General features: G+C 39.4%; 4 protein-coding genes across 9 annotated transcripts; 3 read left to right on the top strand and 1 right to left on the bottom strand.

Annotated features, from left to right (window-relative positions):
* LOC134877532 (adhesion G protein-coupled receptor E1) lies at positions 1-7,914 on the top strand. Of its 2 annotated transcripts, XM_063903068.1 has the most exons (19): positions 1-306; positions 1,772-1,852; positions 2,091-2,255; positions 2,372-2,524; positions 2,633-2,773; positions 3,012-3,134; positions 3,278-3,321; positions 3,419-3,523; positions 3,783-3,936; positions 4,079-4,201; positions 4,318-4,508; positions 4,599-4,763; positions 4,861-5,055; positions 5,325-5,542; positions 5,638-5,698; positions 5,788-5,879; positions 6,090-6,258; positions 6,348-6,443; positions 6,943-7,914. In XM_063903068.1, exons 1-19 carry the CDS (start codon positions 276-278, stop codon positions 6,982-6,984), a joined length of 2,349 nt encoding a protein of 782 aa, XP_063759138.1. In that variant the 5' UTR covers positions 1-275; the 3' UTR covers positions 6,985-7,914. The 2 variants fall into 2 exon arrangements, with proteins under 2 accessions (XP_063759138.1, XP_063759139.1); XM_063903069.1 differs by lacking the exon at positions 1,772-1,852.
* Positions 7,915-8,376: 462 nt separating this feature from the next.
* ptger1c (prostaglandin E receptor 1c (subtype EP1)) lies at positions 8,377-12,615 on the top strand. 3 transcript variants are annotated; one of them, XM_063903091.1, is made up of 3 exons: positions 8,377-8,490; positions 11,335-12,240; positions 12,367-12,615. In XM_063903091.1, the coding sequence occupies exons 1-3, from the start codon at positions 8,404-8,406 to the stop codon at positions 12,601-12,603; spliced, it is 1,230 nt and encodes a 409-aa protein (XP_063759161.1). In that variant the 5' UTR covers positions 8,377-8,403; the 3' UTR covers positions 12,604-12,615. The 3 variants fall into 3 exon arrangements, with proteins under 3 accessions (XP_063759161.1, XP_063759162.1, XP_063759163.1); XM_063903092.1 differs by lacking the exon at positions 8,377-8,490 and adding an exon at positions 8,812-8,962; XM_063903093.1 differs by lacking the exon at positions 8,377-8,490 and having other exon boundaries at positions 10,708-12,240.
* A 324-nt stretch (positions 12,616-12,939) lies between these two features.
* Positions 12,940-18,781, top strand: slc27a1a (solute carrier family 27 member 1a). 2 transcript variants are annotated; one of them, XM_063903072.1, is made up of 13 exons: positions 12,940-13,382; positions 13,647-13,814; positions 13,910-14,304; positions 14,867-15,034; positions 15,891-15,960; positions 16,042-16,133; positions 16,224-16,333; positions 16,436-16,645; positions 16,728-16,854; positions 16,964-17,101; positions 17,227-17,391; positions 17,522-17,668; positions 17,778-18,781. In XM_063903072.1, exons 2-13 carry the CDS (start codon positions 13,648-13,650, stop codon positions 17,933-17,935), a joined length of 1,947 nt encoding a protein of 648 aa, XP_063759142.1. In that variant the 5' UTR covers positions 12,940-13,382; position 13,647; the 3' UTR covers positions 17,936-18,781. The 2 variants fall into 2 exon arrangements, with proteins under 2 accessions (XP_063759142.1, XP_063759141.1); XM_063903071.1 differs by lacking the exon at positions 12,940-13,382 and having other exon boundaries at positions 13,639-13,814.
* On the bottom strand, positions 18,147-24,033 carry trim35-13 (tripartite motif containing 35-13). 2 transcript variants are annotated; one of them, XM_063903081.1, is made up of 6 exons: positions 23,692-24,033; positions 20,223-20,318; positions 19,913-20,143; positions 19,816-19,838; positions 19,596-19,714; positions 18,147-19,502 (listed from the first exon to the last, which is right to left on the bottom strand). In XM_063903081.1, exons 1-6 carry the CDS (start codon positions 24,016-24,018, stop codon positions 18,967-18,969), a joined length of 1,332 nt encoding a protein of 443 aa, XP_063759151.1. In that variant the 5' UTR covers positions 24,019-24,033; the 3' UTR covers positions 18,147-18,966. The 2 variants fall into 2 exon arrangements, with proteins under 2 accessions (XP_063759151.1, XP_063759150.1); XM_063903080.1 differs by lacking the exon at positions 23,692-24,033 and adding an exon at positions 21,007-21,682.
* Positions 24,034-24,526: the final 493 nt, after the last annotated feature.

Genomic DNA, 24,526 nt, shown 5'->3' with positions numbered 1-24,526 from the left:
CCATTAGAAAAAGGCAGATGTCATGGAAAGTGAAAAAGGAGAGGTTGTGTATAAGATGAGGGACTAGTGTTTCAAGTTTATGTTTTATTGTTATGGTATCAACATATACTGTAGCTTTTTCCTTAAGGGACTGTTTGGTTTCACTTCACATTTTGTCAGGAGTGTAGGAGACAAAAAGAGAGGAAAACAAGCTGTTAGATCTAAATGTAGAAGTTTCCAGCGTTGGATGTCTGGATTTTTCTTATAGAGATCTGGGCAGTGTTTCCCTTTTCTACATGGCAGGCACGTGGAACCTCCTGATACTGGGTGAGTCACATCTGTCATCGATTTGAAACAATAGTTTAAATGGAAAATCATCCGTAAAGAGCTTTAAATGTTCTGTGCACTGTGGAAACTAACTGGCTGAAGAAAACTAAAACCTTTTAACAATGATAGTTTAAGATGACATTTTAGACCAAAAACTGATGTCATATGAAACTTTTAGTATTTAAAACACTTTAAGCTGTAATTAAATTGTGGAGTTGTAAAGTTGACAATCACTACATTTGTTGATAGAGCATTTAAAAATTGATGTTGACCAAAGTGCTTTACAGGGGACAATCATATGAAAACAAGGACAAAACAGGAAATAACTGAAGCAGCAGACACACTTCTATTTCAACTTTTAGTTCAACATTTTACTACTTTGTTTAAGAACTTTCCAACACGACACAATCTGCCAGCAATTCTCACTGGCTGAAATGGTAAAGGGAGAAACTCAAACCCTCCCGTTGCTTATTGGAGCCTCTCTACAGCGGCCAGAGCCTGAAGACTGTGCAAACAAGCCCAAATGAATAGGGAGAAAGGGAAGGCGTGTGATGCTTTTCCTCAACAACTTGAATTATCTGGGCCCCGCTGCACAAAGGACTTCTGTACTTCTTCTTTTAAAATATATTGTTACACTATGAGCTCATCACATAGCACTCGTGGATGGCTCCACAGTCACACAGGAAGAAGATGTGTTGCCACATGTGAAGCGTTTCATAATCTCATGATTTCAATCCTATCATGTCATTATCATTTTATCATTTTTTCTTCTCTTTGACATTTCTATGACTTTCATATAAATTACTTCCTCCTTAAGTTACTCAGTTATAAGTTTCAGTTCTCTCAAATTGCTAAGACCATGCCGTACTTTCCCACATTCCCCTACTATACTATCTAGCTTTTTTACTGGAAATTATTCTTTGGTAAAAAAGGTCAAACAAAAAGGGAAACTTTTGACGGAGAGGTTTTTCCTAGTACAACATATTTTTGAACCTCTGTTTAACTAATCCCACAGTAAACACTTGAGCACTTGAATTATAATAATAATAACTGTAAAGTTTCTTACAGTTTCCATATGCTGTACATATCACCAATCTGGTGTAATTTAGGCGATTACAGTGAACAATCGGAGGATGTGATGCTTCTTTAGTGTTCGTCCCATGCCAGCTGATGTTTCTTCAAAGGAAGTTGAGTTCTCCTGACACCAAAGTGTTGAATTGTAGGTAACAAGGTCCTTGAGCAATCTTAGGAAAGGAGGGTATACATTTAAGGAATTTACCTTTTTTGCAGAGCTGCTTTTAAACTGACAACATTTAAGTAGTCATTGGTGTCACCGTATCTATAGGGAAATATTGAGGACTGATTGTTTTTCAAGGAGTGTGTATTAAGCATGAGTAGCAGATGTTGCATTAATGCTCAGAAAGTTTTGAACTTGTACACTGACAGTCGCCTGGTTTCTTTTCAGCTCTGAACCTCTCCATTCTCATTGTCCAGTCAGAAACAGAATGCCCTGGCGGATTTACTTTGACGAAAAACAAGTGCATTGGTATAAATAACAAACTTTGTTGAACACATAACTCCGAATGTAAAAACACTGAGTTTTATAAATGTAGTTTGCATAATTCATTTCTATCTGCATTTAGAAATTATAAATGGGAAAAAACGACACCATTATATGCATAAAAAAGCATTTTAAATGTATAGCTACCTAAACATATTTTCTTAGGATAAAACCTGTCTTGTTTGCATCAATAATTTTTTCAATTCATGTTTCCTTAATTAAGATCTCGATGAATGTGGGTCTTTTGAGGACTATATTGATCAGCTATGTGGAGAGAACGCAGTCTGTAAAAACACGATTGGTAGCTTCTCCTGCCTTTGTGCTGACGGTTTCAGATCCTCATCCGGGGCTGCAAATTTTTCAGCAGCAACATCTGATAAATGTGAAGGTAAGTTACCATGTAGATTAAATCGAGGACAGCAGAGAGTCTGTTTCAAATGAAATTGAAGTTTTACTGATGCAGTCATGTACACAAAAAGTATTGTATTTTATTATTACTTTTAGATATCAATGAGTGTTTCGAAGACAGAGGCCTCTGCGGACCTAATGCCTTGTGTTTTAACACAATTCCACAATATTCCTGCATTTGTGATGTTGGATACATTTCCACTAATGAAGAGGAAAGTTTTCGTAACGGTGACAACATCACATGTAGAGGTAATATGATTATCAGTAAGCTACCCTCACTGTTCTCTTATGTGTTTGAGGTGAGCACGCGTTGGTGATAGTTCTCGTCTTTTCTTTTTCTCGTTCCTGCTCAAACAGATTTGGATGAATGTCAAGAGGAAAACGTTTGCGGTCAGAATGCAAAATGCATCAACACACAAGGCAGTTATCGCTGTGACTGCAATGCTGGCTTTGAACTGAAATCTGGCAATCTCTCTAGTAATCAGGAGCAACGTGAGGGTAAGAGCATTGTCCCACAAACATGGAAATACATTTTAAGTAAGTTGAAATGACTGTAGTTCTGAATTGTGATTTAGATGAGCTGTTTGGTTTTGTGGTTGATTTTGTGCTTTGTTTATTTTTTATCAAGCCCCACTTTTACATGAACGGCCAGTTGGACCAGGATATTAATGTTCCATTAGAATTGACTTAAACACAATGTAATCATTTTGCTCTGCCTGGTTTGTCTCCATTTTAGACATATGTAGGACTGGTACGACAATCTGCGGAAATGGAACCTGCTACCATGGAGCCAGTGGCCATTACTGTACATGCCATGCAGGGTTCACTAACTATGGAAACAAAAGGGCTCGCTGTACCGGTAAGAACACAGCAGCACTCAACTATACCAACATCCAGCACAGAACTGGTGTTTGATCAGTAAATATATAAAAAATATCACTTTTCTTAGTATAAGCATTATCAGCAAACACATTTCATCACACATAACTCCTGTTTCCTCAGAATTGAAGTGTGATGTATTCAAAGATAAGATCAGTTTGACAGAGGTAATAGCCATTTTGATCACAGTTCAATTTTTGCTAAGGTCTTTTAAGATCTATTTCCTGATAGTATTGTTTAATTCTGCCAAAATTGCATTCACAGGGATTTCATGTTGCACGTGATCTTGTGATGCAGTTAAAAGAAAGCTGTCTGCAGCTTACAATGAGTGAACATCCAAAAGAGCTGGATGGAGAGGACATACTAAAGGTATATTTCTGAGCATTTATAAATTAAAATGCAATTTCACAATGCAAAAAAAGCCTTTAGTTCTGCCGAAACAATGAAAACAGGAAGTTCTGCCCCTTTGAAGCTCTGTCACATGGTGTTCAGCTGTCTGTGCTATGGCAACTGTTTATGTTGATCTGAGGTCGTATGCAGCCTGAAAGTCTGCCTCGACTGACTCTGTCTCCTGTTTCTCCATGCACACACTCATGCTCCCTCTACCCCTCCTCTCCTTTGGCTTCAGAAACTGTTGTCTTTGATCGACAAGCTCTTGTCCGGTGGAGCCTTCAAAAATAACAGGAAAGTCTCCATCTTTTTGACCATGGTGGAGGAAACTCTGAGGCTTATAGGACCTTTCATTAAGGACCCTTGGACAGCAATAACCTCCACTCAAACAGGTACAAAGAAAACTCCATTAGGTTTACATCTTTTCTGATGTATTTCAACAACTGGTAGATTTCTCTTGTATTTAAGTCATCTACAGTATTTTACAGACAGTTAATGCATGTTCACAAAAAATAATAATCCATCTGGATCTAGATTTGAAGCTTCTGGTAAAAAAGGGGGATGACATTCCCCAGGGAACCAAGACATTATCATCCAAGGGAGCTCATCTTAATATTTCGTTGAAAACAGCGGCTGGAGATCCTTACCATTACCCAGGTAATCATCATGCATGAATTAACAAAATTGTAACCACTTTTATTAAGATGTAGATAACTTAAGTAATGTGATGAATGTCAACCTAATCAAGTTTCATCCTTCTATGCTTGTGAAAGGCTTTACAACAGTGTCCTCTCTGAGCTATGCAAACCTGGAGGACTCTGCAGATGGCTTCTTTAGCGGTATGAAACGTCAAGCGGAACACAACTATAAGATCAACTCTAAAATTGTGACGGTCACTGTCAGTAACAGAAACGCAAACCACCTCAAAGAGCCTGTCATATTGACTTTCGAACATCTCAAACAGGTAGAACCTATTTTGCCAATAAGGATAATAATCTATCCCTGCATGAAAATGTTATTTCTATAATAGTCATTAATCTACTTGAATTCACAGTCAAATGAAACAAACCACACATGTGTATTCTGGGATTCTTTAAAAGAAGGAGGGTCATGGTCTGCTCGTGGTTGCAGTGTGGTGGAGTCCAAACCTAAATACACTGTGTGCTCCTGCAACCATCTGAGCAGCTTTGCTGTGCTCATGGCACTCCATGAAATAGAGGTTAGCACTCTCATGTTACAAAGCCAATCATGATGCCTATGAGTCTATAGATTAAACGTTAATCCGTACTGTACCACTTCTCGGTCTCTCCCAACAGGACAAGTTTGAGTTGCAGCTGATCACCTGGGTGGGTCTGTCCCTTTCACTAATTTGCCTGATTATCTGCATCCTGACCTTTTCACTGATCCGCTCCATCAAAAGCCCACGAACCACCATCCACCTGCACCTCTGCATCAGCCTCTTTATTGCCACCCTTATCTTCCTTGCAGGCATCTCTCGTACTGAGAACCGGGTAAATACAAACAATAATAACAGCTTGTACTGTCCAAATGGGTGCTGTAACATTTCTGACACCTTCAAAAACAGCAGAGGAACATACACCTGTAACAGCACAGCTATTGAATGGTTTATGTGGATGCTGATTGAAGATTTATAAATAAGTATATATAAAAAAAAACTGTTCAGCAAGAATTTTCTGCACTTTTCTTCTCCCCAATTCTAGGCATCCTATGTCTTTTTTTTCGTTGCTGTCATCATAATCTTCATCTCCTTCTGCATCAGGTTGGCTGTGCAGTTGTAGCAGGGCTGCTGCATTTCTTCTTCCTGGCAGCATTTTGCTGGATGTGTCTAGAGGGCATACAACTTTTCAGAATGGTGGTCCTGGTTTTCAACACCAACTTCAAAACCCTCTACATGATGGCAGGGGGTTATGGAGTCCCAGCTGTTGTAGTCACGGTTTCTGCATTAGCTAATGCCAAGGGATATGGCACAAAGAGACAGTAAGTTGCCTCCACTTGTTTAATTTTTAATGTATTCCTGAATACCAGGTTATGTTGACACCTTTGCTCAATAAAACTCTCACTACTAATTGCAGCTGTTGGTTAAGCCTGGATTTAATTTGGAGTTTCTTTGGTCCTGTCTGCGTCATCATTACTGTAAGTGGAATTATTGAGTTGAAAGATGTCCTTAAAATGTACAAAGGGCTTCTTTTAAAAAATAAAATTTGCATTTTGTTGGCTTTCAGGTCAACATTTTCTTCTTTCTCATCACTGTGTGGAAGTTGGCACAGAAGTTCTCAAGTTTAAACCCTGACCTAGACAATCTGCAGAAAGTGAAGTGAGTGTCTGTGTGTATGGAAGTGGTAATGTTTATAAATATGGTAACATATATTTGACATATATATATTTGGAACAACACATTTTTTATATGCTTCTCCAATTAACAATACACCGCATAACAATTATTACTTCTATTAAAAAAAAAAAACAGCTATTTCCTTGAAGTGCCCCAGATTTTAACCATGTGTATCTTTGTTGCCTCCTGCAGGGCGTTCATCATTACTGCAGTGGCTCAGTTGACGCTTTTGGGCATCATATGGATCTTTGGTTGTTTCCAGTTTGAAGGGGGGCCAATAATCATAACATACCTGTTTACCATCTTTAGCAGCTTTCAGGGGGTTATGCTCTTTGTCATGCACTGTCTGCTTTCAAAACAGGTTTGTCTAGCCTCCTCCTCTCAGAAATAGAAAACTCCGGCTCTGCCTGTATTTCTGGTGTCAAAACTTAATTTGTATTCTAATTTTAGGTGAGGGAAGAATATGGAAACATCCTGTCCAGATTCTGTGCACCTCGAAAGAAGAGTTACTTTGACTTAAGCTCCTCACACACCAGCAAAGCTCATGTAAGCAATTAGTAATATTTTACTTCAGTGTGTCTCATTTAGGCAATGTAATATCCAGAATGTTGCTGTACACTCCCTCGTTTTAACACAATGCAACATAGAAATGTTCATTTATGTGATAATACAGTTTGATTTCTACTTAAAGTTTATTTGGCTACATATTAAGAAGAAAGAAGTTCTGGAAAATAGTTGTACCATTTAATGAATAACTTATGCCTTCATTTCTCGCCAGGCCACAGTACAATTAAGTGAAACATTTACCATGCATGTGGACAGCATAGTTCAACATTGCTTAGAAGACTTAATTAGTTAAGTCATCTGAACATTACTTGGAAAGCTTCCTAGAAGCAAACACATAGTATTTTACCATGGTTTGAATGTGGCATGGTATTAACGGAGATGTAAAGTGAAGGGTGTCAGAACAGACCTTTCCTGATAAAGAAAGAATACTGACGTGTCCGTTGTGACTCATGGGCGTGACTTTTTTCCTGTTACTCAGGCATCCAAGAGCACCCAGGACACGGGGGAGTCTCGCATCTGAGGACTTAACAGGGATTTGGGAGAAAAGTCTGATTTATTTCAAGAATACTGCCATCTAAGATGAATAGCTTACTTTTGCCCTGACGTGTAGTCAATGCATCAGCTTCATTGCAACATGTTCTTAATGCTTCTTTACATTTTCATGCCTTTTTTTCATTTTTGTTATTGAGTTGGTATTTGCATTTGGAAATGTTAAATAGGAAACATTGACATGTATGATGTATTACAAATTAAGATAAGAAATGACATTCAACAGTGATGAGCATTACATTTTGTTATTCAAACAACACTTTTATGATGACCCATGATAAGCACATAGTAAACTTTATCTAGTGGTAAAAAATGTCTTTATTTACGGAAAAGATGTAAACGTTTTTTTAAATATTCAAGTGATCCTCAAGACCTGTTTTATCAGGTATATGTTTTATGGCTTGTCATGTCATCCAGGTACTTTATTCAACATGCAAAGATAATCTAAAAAGACATATCTAAGACAAGCACTTTTTTTGTGGAACTTATTATCTAAATATGACCACCAAAAAGAAGGACGACTATAGAAATAGATTTTAAATGTATTTTGTGTGTATATATTGCTGCGCAATTAAGTATTTATAGTAAGTTACTGTATTTTCTGCTCCATTTAGCAAGCTTTTACTTGTTCAAAGTATTTCATGTAATTATTGTTTGGTTTTTATTTACTTAGTTCCCAAACCTGAATGTTCAGAGAAAACGTTTGTATAATTGGGTTTTATAATTCAAGCTTTGTTTTAAGCACTGGTTTTAGCCTTTAAGTCAGATGTTTGTTCAGAAAAATGTTCTTTGGATCCATGTTTCTGATTGATTTCATATTTTTTAGGTTGATATATTTAAAAAGGTGTTCTCATACTTTTCATCCATCTCCTAGAAGCATTAAATAAAATGAATAATATTCTGATGTCTGGCCTTGAATAATTTTATCTAAAATATACAATAAAGATTTTGTGAACAACTAAAGGATTTTCTTTAACTTTTTATATGCAAGATTACAAGAAACAGTAACAAGATATCAATAAACTAAAAAGTATGAGTTTTGTTTAAGAGCCAACTTTTATTCCTATCTCTATTTCTGACACCCATACGTTTGCCAACTGTTGGAACACTTGACTTGATTGGCACATACAGAGGAAATAGAAGATTATCTCCTCTTCCTTCCTGTTTGTGCAGAATACAGACAGGATGTTTTCAACAACAACAAGAAGTCTGAAATCTTAAAACTGATACTTGAATATTAATGTGCAAACCTTAAGTAGTCCTGAAAACGTATACTGCTAATTTCAAAGTATATAACACTGAGTAATCTCTCTTTAAACAGGCAAACCTTGGTACTGATGCATGCAATGCACAAGTATACCAGAAACCTTTGAGGCACCTCATCATCATCATGGTCTTTCGAACTCCTTTAATGTCCTTGGTTGTGCCTACTCTGTGTTTATGTGACAGACACTGGGTGATCATAAACATGGTAAAAGTTGAGTAACAGACTCACATTTCTTACCTCTTGAGGGCAGTAAATGTATCGTTGTGAATTTGAGAAAGCAAAATAAGAACATGTTTGCACTAGCTGACTTTTGTGACTGATGAATTATTCAGCATGCACTGAATCAATACTACAGAAAGTAACGACTAAGATCCCCTCTGGTTCAAACAATCAACAGAGAAGATGAATAGATGCAAGGACTACATCAAGGGAGGAAAAGAGGGTAGGAAAATGCAGATCCGGTATATGGAGATAAAATAGCTGCCAAGTCTCTGGAGAGGGAGAAAGTCAGACCAGAGAGAAAGGGAATCTGTCAGAGAGGCAGGGGAGAGAAACGGAGGAGAATGAGAGCAAATGATTGTGAACAGTTGTGATTACCGAAAATAGTAAATTAAGCAGATCTGTTGACAAGAGAGATACATTCGTCCTCTCTCATCCAGTGTTCATTTGGAGTCATTTGAAGGTACGTTTAATTTATAATTCATAACCATTTCATGGTGATTTACCTCATAGATAACACACTTATATGATATTCTTCTCAGTTGCAAATTAGTCTCAAGGACGGTGAATCTCTAGGAAATCCAGGATTTCTCCCTGATTCCATCTATTTAATCCACTTTTACTGTGAATGAGAGCTGTGAGGGATTTTGATGGGATTCAGACATCCGTATTTAAATATTTAAGTGTTGGATAATACAGAAGGGGCACTCCCACCCAGGTCCTGATTTTCTTTGTTATAGCTTGGATGTTAAGACATTTTTTGTCCTCTTTAAAGAACACAGTTAAAGGAAAATAACAACAGATTCTGCCTTTAGGGTTAAGAAAAGATAAAATATCCAGTCAGATTTTTTTTAATGATTTCATGGTAAACAGCACAGCTTTTTTTGTTATACAGACTGCCAATCCCCAATTTAAAAGCTGCATTTACCGACATTTGATATACTATTGATTAAGTAAGTGATGGGATAACAGAACCAAATAAATATATATATATATATATATATATATATACCACCAATTACCTGCTTGATCAGCTGTGAGTTGCTGGTTTAGACATAATAAGAAACGGCACAGGTTATTCGTTTTCTCTTAAACTCCAAGTGGTCTCTTGTAACCTTTGAAGGTCTATGTAAAATTAATAGGAGATGTGGAAGTTTATGTAAACAAAGCAGATTAAGGATTATGTTCTTTTTGCTATCTGTCCGAAAGATGGAAACAAAGAAAAGATCAATTTTAGCTGCAGCTGTGACCTTCTTCTTGTTTTATTTTATAATGACATGTCAGTTGCTGGAGACCTTCGCCACTGTAGAGCATTTATAAGTTAACTATACACACTCTCACTAAAATAGTCTGTGCACATTTTTGCCTGGAGATTGAGAATCAAGTAACCGGTTACAAATATCAAGGCTAGTGTCTGATGCGTGATGTACCAGGATGAAAATTGCTAATGCACAATGGAACATTCAAGTGACATTACTATAGCTCTAGTAATTTTGGGGTGATTTGGTGTTATTATGTAGAATAATCCAAATTGTAAACCCAAACCCTTTATTTCCAGCCTAGGTAATCTGATGCAGACTGATGGCATTATTACAAATGCAGTGGAAATAAATGTGTTGAAACATTTTGTGAAATAGCATACAGATGAAAGGTGGTGTTCAAACTGCCCGTATAAAATCAGCAGAAATTACATAAGTTCCTACATTTCCACACCATAACTGACAGGAAAGTTTGGTAAATGTTGATAATTCTCTCCTCAGGGCATCCAATTGGCATATAGCCGGTGTTCTGTATTTAAAGCTGGCCCGTGGATTATGCCGTGTGTCTCGTTATAAATCCGTCGACCGTCTGTGACTGTCAACAGTAATGAAGAAATAATCACTCTGCACAATCACCCTGCACAATTCTAAAAATATGACACACTGCCATAAACTCAATCCTTTAGACTGATGGGGTTTTTGTCTGTGTTTTCCATGTAGTGTTCTTTAAAGTTTGAATTTGTGAGAATCCATTGTTGTATAAGCAAGCACTTCAATGTGCATGTACTTGCATAACATAGGAAACGTCAGGGTGGGGTAAATAGGACCCAAGTGCAGTAAAAATAATCCAAAAAGGTTTCAACAAAAGGCGAGCTTTAATGCAAAAAAAAGCCGATCACAGAGAAAACAAGAATGAACTTATCCTTAACAAACTGGGGAGCACAACTGGGACAAACATGGAGATGACATGAATTCAGGAACAGACTATAGGGAAAGCGACAACGAACTGACAAGGAAAAAGCAAGACTGAATACACAGGACTAATCACAACACAAGACACAGCTGGAGAAGGGAGGTGAAACACAGGGACAAAAGGTGAACACAATCTGACAATCAAACAGGAGGGAAAACACAGAGACAAGAAGCAAATAGAGACACGACAGACAGGGGGTGAACACCTTTCAAAATAAAACATGAAACCGACAGTCTATGACAATTCAAAATAAAACTGAACAAAACCCTATAATCATGACAGGGAAAGGTTTAGACTGGGTTTCATCCATTCCTCTTTATTATTGCATTTGCAGTAGCTTCTCTTCTTATGAATCTAAATCTTTAGTGTCACTGGCAGACCACATTTCTTTGAGTAGCTCAGAGAAGCATGTATCATAGCATTCACTAGTACACAACTTTGCAGTTAAGACATCTCTTTTCAAGACCCCTCCTGTCTATGAAGAACTTGAGACACATTTTAATAGCAGAACAGGATGGTATAAAAACCTTGCCTGAAACTATCACTCACTGCCTTTGTTTGAATTAATGGACGCAATTATACTTTGCCTGCACTGTTCCGTAGGTAACACTGAAGATGAGAACACCATCTATGACTACATTTTCTACCTCTACGCCATCCATCCTCCTGCAGAACCTAAAGATGAACTCGTCTGAGCAGTCGGGTCCCTGGCCGAACAGCAGCACCTTGCTACCTATCAAATCGTCAAGTTTGGGGATGTCCTGCTTCACTATGACATTAGGCATAATTTCCAACCTCACAGCTCTGGGTATCCTGGCTAAATCCCGTGTCCGATTCCGCCGCCAATCCAAATCCCCATTTTTGCTTCTTACTGTAGCTTTGCTTCTGGCTGATCTTGCAGGTCACGTTATCCCAGGCGCATTTGCTTTGTATATGCACACAGATCAGATGAATAAAATAAAGGATGTGAATCCTGACAAATTATTCTGCAAGATCTTTGGGGCAAGCATGGTGTTTTTTGGATTATGCCCTTTACTGTTGGGTTGTGCCATGGCAGTAGAGCGCTGTGTGGCCATCACCCGGCCCTTTTTCCACGCTGCTATGGTCACATTGGGTCATGTGTGGCGAGTTGTGTTATTTCTATCTTCTGTTGCACTTATGCTGGCAGTTCTACCTTTATTTAAGGTGGGGACCTACACTACCCAGTTTCCTGGTACATGGTGTTTCTTGCTTATCCATGGTCCAAAGTCTAAAGTTGACACCAATTTGGCTCTGGCCTTCTCATGTTTGGGCCTCACAGCACTTACTTTTTCCCTACTGTGCAACATCCTGAGTGGTCTGGCATTGCTGCAAGCCAGGAAGAAGTCCCACAATACAAAATCAGCAGGTCGCTGCACTCGTCGTGCATCATCAACATCTTCAACCTTTTCTCGTTCGTTGAATGAGGAGATGATGGTGCAACTGGCAGCGATCACTGTGGTTTCTTGTGTATGTTGGAGCCCCTTTCTTGTAAGTAGTATTCTTTTGGATTTCCTCATTTGTTTCCAGAACCCTAACATATTGGTCAGGTGTTTTTAAGAATATTGTAAATGATAATGTAATAGCATAACTGATTCTGTGTCTCTTTCCAAATAGATCCATATTCTTGTGATTCAGTTGAAACAAAGAACCTCAGCCGAAGAGAAAGATGGTTACATTCTTCTGGGCTTACAAATGGCAGCCTGGAATCAAATCTTGGACCCTTGGGTTTATATCTTACTGAGGAAGGCAGTGCTTCTGAGAGTTTGCTGTGCTTTCTACCCACAGCGAGCCATAGTGACAGAAAATAGGTCGTCTGAAGACTCACACAGGCAAGCCTTCATGCTGCAATGACCATTTTGCTCTAACCAAAATAAATGATCTTTTCTTGTGTATTCTGAAAAATATACAACTTGGTGTGTGTTTTCTTTCTACAAGGCTTTGTGAGGTCAATATTCAGCAAGCCAGGCTTACAATGCAGCAGTGTGAATAAAGGATGCAAACAGACTTACCCAACATTTCCCAACATTTAGTTAGTAGTCTGCGCTGGTGCTACTATCAATAGCAGCCACCTGCAAAACTGGTGGTTGGGCAATTGGGCGGGGTGTTAGTATTGCCCAATCAAAATTGAGAAAAGCTTGACAGGCGCCGAGTTTAACAAATGGCTGAGCTGCTGGAGAAGGCTCACACCCGGGATGGGAGGTGCTTCTTTGGCAATGACTGTTCAATATGGAGTACAGAAACTAGCCTGATTCGCTCTGCATTTCAGTGCTCTCATTCAGTTTTGGGTCACTTTAGCAATTCGGGCTCACATTATGAACTTTCCGCCGTAGTTGTCAGCCTACAGGACTCTCTCACGTACGTTTGACATATTTCCAAATGTCGTTTGAATGTAAGTTGTTTACTAGCTTACTTAACAATAACAAAAACCGGGCTGACGTAAACTGATTTGAAACTGTGGTAAAACACTTGAAAACTACTGATTAACTCGAAAGCGTTAGGCAAAATTGTATATTTTCTCGACGGTTTCGACATCCGAAGGAAGATTTCTGGTACTCAATTGTTACCAAGTTGTGCAGACCGACTGGTTTAGCGGGTGAAAGGTGACATCGCTTCAGTCTATCGATTCGTAGGTAAGTTATGTGCGATGCATGGATGAAGATATTATTGACGAGGAGATGTTATGTGACCCGATGAAATGTCAGTTTAAATACGAGCTGTGTGGCAACTTTATCCCAGCGAAAAGCTTTCATATAATTGTTTAAACCTTTCCTTATAACAAAGTTGTGTGTACCAGTTTGCACTAGCCTACATTAATCCAACCTCCTGAGTGTAGGCTTCAGCTTATGCCTATTATTTCCTAAAAGCCCTTCTTTTTCCACTCCCTCCATGACAAGAATGCACAATGCGGCGAGTGTCTCAGCCTCTCTGGGGTCCATGGGACTGCTGCGCCTCTTTGGGGTGTCCTGGCCCTGGAGTCTGGCAGCAGGCCTCGGAGTTTATCTGGGCACAAGAAGCTGGAAATACTTCTACATCGCAGCACGCACCGCCAAGAGAGACCTCAAGTAAGTTAAATATGTCCAAATAAAACTAGTGTCATGCGTTTGCGTTTACATCCTTATTTATTTCTCACTTTTCTCCCTCCTCTGACCCTCACCAGTGGACTGTATGTGCTGTTAAGAGTGAAGGTGGCTTTATGGCGCTACATGCGTAATGGAAGCAACATTCCTTCCATATTCGCTCAGACAGTGAAACGGCACCCAAATAAACCTGCACTGATCTATGAGGCCACAGGGGAAACATGGACCTTCACTCAGCTGGACGAGATGTCCAATGCTGTGGCCCACTGGTCAAGAAGTCAGGGGTGGGTCTCAGGTGATGTGGTGGCCCTCTTCATGGAAAGCAGACCTTTGCAGGTGGCGCTTTGGTTGGGCTTGGCCAAGGTTGGGGTGGAAGCTGCACTCATCAACTTCAACCTGCGGCATGATTCCCTTGTGCACTGTGTTGGGGTGTCAGGGTCCCGGGCTATAGTGTTTGGAGCTGAGCTTGCTGATGGTAAGAATGCATCAACAAGGTAGGACAAGCTGATCAAGAAATTAGGTTTTTGATCGTATGTCGTTGGAAGGTACATTATAAAATGCTGTTCTGCAAGATAAAATCTTATTTAGGGGGGGGAAAAAAGGTAGATGATTCCTGAAATGAGCAACGTTCAATTGACATATTCTATATAACATCATGGGATGTGGTGTTGTGTCACCCTTTTATATTTATTTTTGTGTGTGTAACATTATAACTGTGTCTCCTGAATATCATGTGATCAGGACATGCTCTTGCTGATCACATTGCAAGTAAAAACTCCCTCTACTCCATCCCTTTTTGAAGTTAGTCAAAATTGTATTGTGTTGGTTTTCTGTTGCAACATAAAACACACCACTGTTTTTTTTGTGTGTGACTACTTTATTTACTGTAAATGGTCTTTTTTTTCATCAGAGATGTGAGTTTACTCCTCTTCAGTCGGTTGTATAGGCATCATGGCTTCAGAAAGGAAATTCTTAGTTAGTTTGACTTAATAAAGTGTCTTCTCTTCTTATCTCCTTTTCCTCTTACTGAATGACAGCCATGTCAGAGGTCAGTTCCTCCATCAACCAGACCATGGTACGTTTTAGTACAGGAGACCTCAGTGCAGAACATCTGGCCCTTCTGGCTGCTCAACCTCTGGACCCAATCTTAGCCTCTTCACCTAAACATCACCCTACACCTTGTGTCCCCCCCAAAGGCATGAATGGTGAGTACCTATCAGTATCTGAAATCAACTGTAACTCTGTCTAAGACTTCATATCTTAATGATTAGTTTCCTGTTTAAATACCCTATTAAAACAATTTCATATTTGGTTGATAACCTGGGGCTGTCACTAAATAAGTTTTGTTTTTGAATAATGTGTTTGTTCTTCTTCGGATGAATCAATTTGTTGTTTGGTCAATAAAATGTCAGAAAATAATGAAAAATATTGTCTTTACCAAAGCCCATTTTGTTATTCTGAAATCTTATGTTTAGAGTCATTAGGAAATCAGAAAATATTCACATTTAACTAGCTGGAAAAATAGAATTCTTATATACAAACTGGTTAATTAATTATCAAATCACTTTGTAGTTAATGACTCAAATATGAATCTTTGCAGCTTAACCGTTAACTTTAACTTTATTCTAATTTCCCAAAGTTTGTCCTGCATCAATCTCTTTTCACTCTGCTGTCTACCTTCTGAAGTGACATTGCTTACCAGTCCTTATGTGACTCAGGTGGGATGAGGGACTACATGACTATGCCAAGCTATGAGAGTTATGAGTCATTTTGAATTTAAGACATTGTGACATTTTCTGAATAACAATTTAAATCCCTGAATAATGGTACATCTGTCTTAGATGAATAATATTTAAAAGTCATCATTAAAGTTGCGAGCCCAAGATATACTCTTTCCAAACAAACTATAGGTCTATGAAGCACAGGAAAAGCAAAGCCGCAATATTGTATTTATTTTTCCATAATTCTTTAGTTTTATTGATGGAATTCCTTGAGTAACTGAAATGCTGTGAAAACCAAATCTGTTTTTTTATTAATGGTGTTTTGTACTTTCTTCTGCAGACCGTCTATTTTACATTTACACCTCTGGCACGACAGGACTGCCAAAGGCTGCCATTGTTGTACACAGTCGGTACGTTGCTCACAATAAAAGCACCACTCTCCAAAATTGCTGCGTAGTTGTCTAATAATCTCTCCTGTGTTCCCACTGCAGTTACTACAGAATTGCTGCTTTTGGGTATTTTGCCTTTCGCATGACCCCAGTTGACATCATCTATGACTGCCTGCCTCTCTATCACTCTGCAGGTATTTGATGGCAGGCTCCAGCTCTTAAACAATACAGGTTACCTGTTTTAGGTGTGCATAACCAAAGTGTCAGCTTTTTCTTTTTCCCAGGTAATATCATGGGTGTCGGCCAGTGTCTGATCCATGGTCTCACTGTGGTAGTGAAGAAGAAATTCTCTGCCAGCCGCTTCTGGGAAGATTGCATTAAGTACAACTGCACTGTAAGAGGTTTTCTCGGAAAATATCCAGAAGTGCAATATTTTACTAAATCAATAAAACATTAATACTGAACAAGCCACAACAACTATTTTATCCCGTTGTAGGTGGTGCAGTATATCGGGGAGATCTGCCGCTACCTCCTGTCTCAGCCAGTACGGCCGTCAGAAAAAGGACACAAAGTTCGGCTGGCTGTGGGAAACGGGTTGCGCCCCAGTGTGTGGGAGGCCTTCACAGAGCGCTTTGGGGTGGCACAGATTGGCGAGTTCTACGGAGCAACAGAATGCAACTGCAGCATCGCCAACATGGATGGCAAGGTCAGCAAACACCTTTTCACTTGTGTTTCGCCCATGATAAAATGTGAATTAGATGAGAATTTTGTTTATTCTGTGATGACAGGTGGGAGCCTGCGGATTCAACAGTCGCATTCTCCCCAATATTTACCCAATCCGTCTGGTGAGGGTGGACGAGGACAGCATGGAGCTGGTTCGTGACAGCCGGGGGCTCTGTGTGCCTTGCCGCCCTGGTGAAAAATATTAATACTACAATAATTATTTTTTTCTAGATTTGGGACACGTTTTTCAAACATGTTAGTCTTCTGAAATCAAACTATGTGGCGCCTTCATGTCTTACAGGGGAGCCAGGGCTTCTGGTGGGTCGTATCAACCAGCAGGATCCACTGCGGCGTTTTGATGGCTACGCCAACCAGGATGCTACTAAAAAGAAGATAGCTCACAATGTCTTCAAGAAAAATGATTCTGCATATTTATCAGGTTACCCATCTTTTTAATATGTTTTATTAATTTGTAAAAAGTCTTGTTATTCTTCAAGATAACAGTTTTTATTTTTTCCAGACATGAATTTTTATTCCAGTTCTTTTTCTATATGTCTTCTCTAGGTGACGTGCTGGTGATGGATGAAATGGGCTACATGTACTTCCGTGACCGTGGCGGAGACACGTTTCGCTGGCGAGGAGAAAATGTCTCCACCACAGAGGTGGAGGGCGTCCTCAGCAGCCTTCTGTGTCAGACTGATGTGGCTGTGTATGGCGTAACAGTGCCAGGTATGGTTAACTTTGCATGCTTAATGCTTTCAGCCTCACGTTGAGACCATAACTCTCTTTTGTCTTTGATGCATATTGCTTTTGACTGTGCTTACAACTTGATTATCATTTATCTCTATGTGTCTAACAGGGGTGGAAGGTAAGGCAGGCATGGCTGCCATTGCAGACACAACAGGAACTTTTGACTGCAACAGTTTCCTGCAGAAAGTCCAGCATGCACTTCCTTCGTATGCTCGCCCCGTGTTCCTGCGAATTTCACCACAGGTGGACACCACAGGTACAGAGTCCTAACATCCCTACTAAATGAAAAAAATATCAACCTACCTTTTTTAATTATAAATCAACAAATCATAATCTATTGAATGTATCAACATGTTGCTTTGCAGGTACATTTAAGATCCAGAAAACCAGGTTGCAGAGGGAGGGATACGACCCGCGCCGCAACACTGACCAGATCTACTTTTTAAACACTAGAGCCGCGTGTTACGAGGCTGTGGATGAAGAGCTGTACAATGCTATAGCTGAGGGAAGAATGTCTCTATGACATGGACGCCATTGCAGGGCAGTCATGTTGCCTCAGTTACAGAGATGCTGTAGAGAGAACATATGCATACGCTGGTGTAGGGATCAGTCAGGCTGGGTGCTCCACTGACTGGATTATAACATTTCAGGAAACGGATGAGAAGACTACTTACATAGGCAGAGTATTGTAACAGATGTTTTAAACCTTGTATGATTAACACCAGGACATAATGTAAGGGAATTTATTCCTTTAATAATTTGTTGTGTAATTATACATGAACACCTCAAAAAGCCTTTAAGCATCACCGCACAGAGTGGGTATCGCACACAACCAATTTGAAGTAGGATACATGCAGTAGCATTAAGTCAATCTGTTACAGGGTATACTCCCATACATGAAGAACATTTATTTGTAGGTTTAAACAGTACTTGAGTGTAGAGCTATGGAGTTACTAATGTGTGTTTGGATAAAGCTGAAGGCCAGACTTCCACATGCAGCTACTAGATAAAGCACTAACCATAGTCTTTTTTAAAGGAAAACTAATCTCATTTGTGTCATATTTAAACCTCTGAACAAAACTGGCACTTATTTGCAGATACACAAAGGTTGTCACGGTATGTGCCTTATATGAAATATCAGATCTGTGTTTCAAATGTTTCTGTTTTTTTTAAATTCGCTTTTCTTGGAAAGGAGCTCAACAGGTTGTGGTAATCACTAGTGATCCATTGCCATGCAAAGCTGAGCCACAAGTGTCATTGTATAGAACAAATATTTTGACTGTAATATATGGGTGTTAAAGCTATTTACAATTTCAAATTTCAAAGAATACATATTTTGTTGTAACTCAAATTAAATATTTTAAAACAAGTTTGTTTCATGTCATTTATTTAAAAGGACGATAGAGCTGCATTTTTTTATTTGCTCTTTTGGAAATGTAGTGCTGTGATTTTCCACAATCGTCTCTCGTTTCACATTTCAAGCAGCCATTTTCTCCTTTTTTAATTGTATAATTCTATTATAAATATTTGACAATATGTCACCAAAATAAATGATCAGTCCATTGACAATAATATTCTTGTGGGCAGGATTCTCAGCGGATGCTCTTTGCAAGCAGAGCAAAAGTAGGGAAAGGCTCTGGGTGATATTATCCCTGTGAAGGTGTAGAGGGGTGCTCTCTCTCCAGGGTCATAAAAGGTCACCTTGCCCCTGTCCATGTCTAAAACTACTCTTATCACTTCTGGCACCTTAGTCATGTTCAGCGGCTCCCACGGTGCTGTGCAGGCCTTATGCTCACTGTTGCGAAACCGTATAGTCCAGAATCCCTCTGCTGGTGTCAGCACATGCTTGCCCTTCCTGTTGATGGAATCGCTGGCTACTCCCACCACCCAGTAGGTGTTGTCCTTCACCTCCACATCCCAGCTGTGGCGTCCAGAGGTATACCCCTCAGCAGCCAGCATCTCAGCACTGATGTCAAAGCGTTCTGGATTGTCAGGTAGCTTGAAAATCTGGGTAGAGTTCTGCACAACTGTGAGATCCTCTGAGAGGATGAAGCAGCTAGCCGCTGTGTTTGGATCCAGAATCACGGGATCTAGAGAGAAAAAACAAAGTAGAAGTTGTGTTAAATGGTCTGGGAGAAGAGACGCTCAGTAAAACATGGCTATTTATTTTTGGAAGAACTCACTATATTTAACTATAGTCTTCATCTTCTCCCACACTCTAAATTTCAGAGAGCCCAAGTGCTTGGCCACATCAATCAGAGCACCAAGTGTCATTTCTGGATCAAGGGGAGTTCGCCAGGTTCTGCAAAGATACATCAGCAGTTAGTTGTTGAGAATTGTGTCTGTAGGGCTATATTAACCTAAAAACATTAGCTTAGCAGGATCCTTGGCATTAACACTTACCTCTTGATTGTTTCCTTGTAATTCTGAAAGAGAAATAGAAGAGCACAGTTTGAGACCAATTGAGGTTAAGTTTATTAGAAGAAACAGTCGTATCTACCTTAAGAAATGGTATATCTTTAGAGTTCATCTCCTGTTCCACCAATCTGATGGTGTTTGAGAGAGATGCAATTTCATGGTTCATCTCCTCAAACCTCTGGGTAACCTCTAGGTTCTTCAGATCCTTCTCAGCATTTAACGCAGAAAGTCTGGCAGCCTCCTGCTCCTTCAAGAAAATGTGAAGGGTTTCGAATTCATCCTTGATCTGTGTTTCGGTATGTTCAGCCTGGTTCTGGAAAGAAACATGATTAATGGGTGATCATTGCTTCCTCACCTTGGCACTCTAGTACTTTCAAAGTAGCATTTTGTACCTTGATATGTTCTGCCATTTCCTCACAAGCCGTTTTTGCCTTCTTATACAGCTGCAACTTCTCTTTCAAAGGCAGCAGCGCACTCCTCAGTTCCTCCTAGAAAGAAAGTGACATGGCATGTACACATAAAAACAAGGTCAGTGTGGCAAGTATCCCAGCTGTCAACACAATGTCAGGCTTTCAGCTGCCACATACTCTTCCATTGGAGCATTCCCAGTTCACTAAAAGCTGCACAATACAGGTGCATAGATGGAAGAGGCAGAATAATCTTAGGACCTGGTAATACAACACAATTGAGATCATGCACCATAGAGTTAAGGCAGGGACACAAAATGGTACCCAAGAGGTTTATTTAACATTTGTAACCAAGGTTTCCCTTTCTCAAGACAGAAGGCAGAGGAGGGCAGGAGTAGAATAGTGTCACAGAAACCTGGTGGGAATCAAGTTTCAAACCTCTCGGGACCCCAATGCCAACGGCAACCCAAAAATATAAATCTATTATTAGAATGTGAATGAACTCTGCCAAACACCTTCACATATCAGCTTATCAGGCTTAGAGAGGCACAAATTAGCAACACACATTTTTGTTAAATGCTGGAAAATTGTATGTTGACAAGCTATAAATTCAAACAATGTCCAGGTACAAAGAACCACTTATTGTATTTGTTTAACTTTTGATCTGAGATTTTAATGAATTTATTAGTACATTTGCAAATAACCAGTCAAGCTGAAATTGTGTTACCCCTGTGAAATACTGGGGTGACCAACCCTGTTACTAACTTACCTTACAGTCATGAGCACCTTCACCAATGGGATAGAGCCTGTGCCCGGTGTGTGCGGTTCCTTTCCCACATAAACCACAGATTGGCTCCAAGTCCTCCGGACAGAACAATGTCAGCTTTTCTCCATGCTCCTTACAAGCCTCTGGGTCATTCTTGCTCCTGTCCACCTTGAAGGATTCACAGGACTTCTCCAGCACAGAGCTAACCACGATTTGATCCATGGAGGAACGGCGCCAGCAAAGAGGACAGTAATGTGAATCCCCACTGCCCTGCTTCTCCCAGCTGTCTTTTAGACAGGCTTTACAAAATCTGTGCCTGCAAGTGAGCACCACTGGCTGGCTGAGAATGTGTCCACAAATTGGACAGGAAAGGTCATCCTCAAGATGAGCACGTCTAGCAGCCATTTCTCTAAACAGGGCTTTGATGAGAAGGCAGGATTAGAGGCCCCTCCCAGGTCTTTGGAAGGCTGCCTCATCTTGACCTCAGAAATAAGTGTTGATACCTCAGCTCCCAAAAGCATATCCCATGTTATCCTGTGCTTTGTGAAGCATGTACATTGCGCGTTCTCAAATAAACACCACATCCCAAAAAAATGAATTGGCTTAACATTGAAGAGACTGTATCTATGTAGATCAGAGTGAAGAGTACCCTGACCAACACAATGATGACAAAAGACAGTATGGTATGCCATGATCACCACTAAGTTATGTGAGAGGTCTGTTGAAACAACCTGTCACTGTGTAATGAAAGAGTTTACAGAGAAACGATGTCCAAAAAAAGACTCTGGGGGGAGGGTATAAATAGAGAAGTAACTGATTTGGACTGAAGTTATGTGGGTAAAGAAATGTCCTCTAGCTGACCATTGGAATATTTAAGCTAAGTGTTGTGCTACACATTAAGCTTTGGGCTACACATTTTAAGAATTGACCCATGTTTAATAATTATAACAACAGACTTAAATCCTACTGGTATAAAACACAAAGTTGTTTTAAGGTCAAATTGAGGGTGTTTCATATAAGATGTTCTCACAGTAGTGAAGGTTCATTTAGATAATAAATAATAATATGACCTTGGTTGAACTGTAATTCAGTATTTTGTTGTTGGTAGTTGACTTAAATTAGTGCTGTGCCAAAAATAGTACAAGAGTTTGTAGAGCGAGATGGAAAGGAATACAATCCTTCCATTAGGAAACACTCTGTTGCTTTAACTCTTGAGGTTTATTACACCATATGAGAGGCCTTACACTACCCACACAAGGCTTAAAAGGAACCTTTAAATCATAGTTACTGTGCACATTGTATCTGTAGCAAGCCAACATTACCTACTCAAGGCTTTAGTATATTTGTTGACATTTCATTATTATGCTTCATTTTAGAATAACAAAGTCAGATATAATTACATTTTGATGTTTACAGTCCCCTAAAGGCCTTCTAATATAAACAGCCAGGCAACACTGATATCACCACAAAACTAACAGGTAGGAGTCTAACAAGAGTTATTTGGTTTGGAATGCATTCTGTGTAGGTCATTGACCCTGACCAAACTGACCAAATAAGTGAAATTTGAGAAGGGAAAATGTTATTTGTTGAGCAGTTCAGAGCCATTGATAGTGTAACAGTGACCTGCCAAAAGTGTCAACCCCAACACGCTACAGCCTGCTGGATTACTGGCGGCTCTGCATGCGGTTACTGGACAGGTAACAGATGTTTCTTTTACGAAGCATTTCCTTTTGTCAGTTGTAATGTTTGAAATATATAATAACTTTAATAAGGTAGGCTTATTTAAAGTTGTGGCTCAAAAAAACGTTTGTGTTGTTATTAGTTGTATTAATAGCTGTTTTAATTTAGCAAGTGTCTCTGCTCTTCTTATCTTCAAATGAGTTAGTTGAATACAAACAGTTTGGCAAACTGAATAAAGTTTCTGAATGGAAAATGTTAAAATAGGTGGGAAAAGACAGATGGATTGCCATACTGTGATGTTTACAAACAGCTGTGTGTGTTAGTGTGTGTGCAGATATAGGAGGACATTTTACTACAGTGCACACTCTACTGAGCACTGGGGGAGTAGCAGGGAGGCATTAGTTAAAACATTTGCCCATTACAAGACTGTTGTTTGTACAGATGAAATTTCCAGCAATTTGTGTGTTGATCATGGTCATCATTGTCTTTCCTAATATTGAATTAGCCCAGAATCAAAATCACCTATACACAGAAATCAATGTACCAGCTAGGAACAAAAACAAGAACGCTGGACAGACAAAATTAAGGTATAGGCAGGATTTGCAGCATTTCATAAAATAGGTATTTATATTAATACAATCTAAATGCAGATCTAAAAGTAACCAATACACAGCAATACATTAATACAATTAAAATGATGTCCTTGCAATTCAAATAGTTCTGTAAGTTGTGTAGTAGAGGTACAACTAAATAAATAATGAATGGATATACATATACCTGGTCAGGATGATTATGTAAAATATGTATATTTTGAGGTTTACTGTATATACAGTGTGCAGGGTATGTATTTACTGAGACAGATTATTTTGACAAATCTGTGCCTTTATATCTGTAAAAGTTATAATCTATAATAGGAGAAGTTGACTTTATGGTGTTAGGATTCAGGGTATTGACAATAGGACTGATTTACCTGTTTATTTAACTGACAACACTATTAAATCAGCTTACCTTATGATTATTGAAGGCTTCCTTTATAGAATACACTATATGATTCATGTGGCGGCCTGATCCGTAGCATGTTGAACAGACAGGTTCCAGATCAGCTACACAGATGAGAAATAATCGCCTTCCATGTACTTCACATGATTTAAATGGAAGTCCAGGGTTCGCTTTAAAGCAGATAGGGCACTGTCTGGTACCATTTTGTATCCAGAATTGCTCCAAACAACAATTACAAAAACTACGATCGCAATCGAGGCAGCAGAGGACCATGGAAGACAGGAATATTTCCCCACACACGGCGCAGGAGGAATCGTCCAAAACTTCAACCTCCATCTGTGAATCTCAAGGCTACACTGGTGTGTCTCTAGCAGGGAGTAAAAACTCCTTTCCCTCTGAAAGTACAGTATGTACCATGAGTGTTCAAGTGCACATCAAGTCATGCAGCAGGAGAGAGAGGAGAGAAATCTAAACAGCATCTCTAGTTTCACCAGGTTTAGTTTCACCACATTCATACTCACTTTCAAACCATGCTACTAAAAAACTGGAAAGGATGCATGGGAACTCAGGGAAAATGTTGACATTGGGAATAAAAATGCAAGAACAAAAGAAAAACAACATAATAATTCACTCCTAATGGACTGGCTCCCCCCAGGGGGTCCGGGGACAGCCTAATATGAGAAGTAATGACCTACAGTTGGAAACTCCCTAAAGGTCAGGGGACCAGGGCAATGGCAGCCACAATGTTAATACAAACAGACAAGAGGATAAGCATTCAAACAGATAAAAGTCTCCTTTTGACCAATCATTCTCTAAAGGAAATCATCTTAAATGCAATCTATTG

Source organism: Eleginops maclovinus, chromosome 16 (genome assembly GCF_036324505.1).
Source record: "Eleginops maclovinus isolate JMC-PN-2008 ecotype Puerto Natales chromosome 16, JC_Emac_rtc_rv5, whole genome shotgun sequence".
Taxonomy (NCBI): Eukaryota; Metazoa; Chordata; class Actinopteri; order Perciformes; family Eleginopidae; genus Eleginops; species Eleginops maclovinus.
This window is presented reverse-complemented; position numbering and strand designations above follow the sequence as displayed.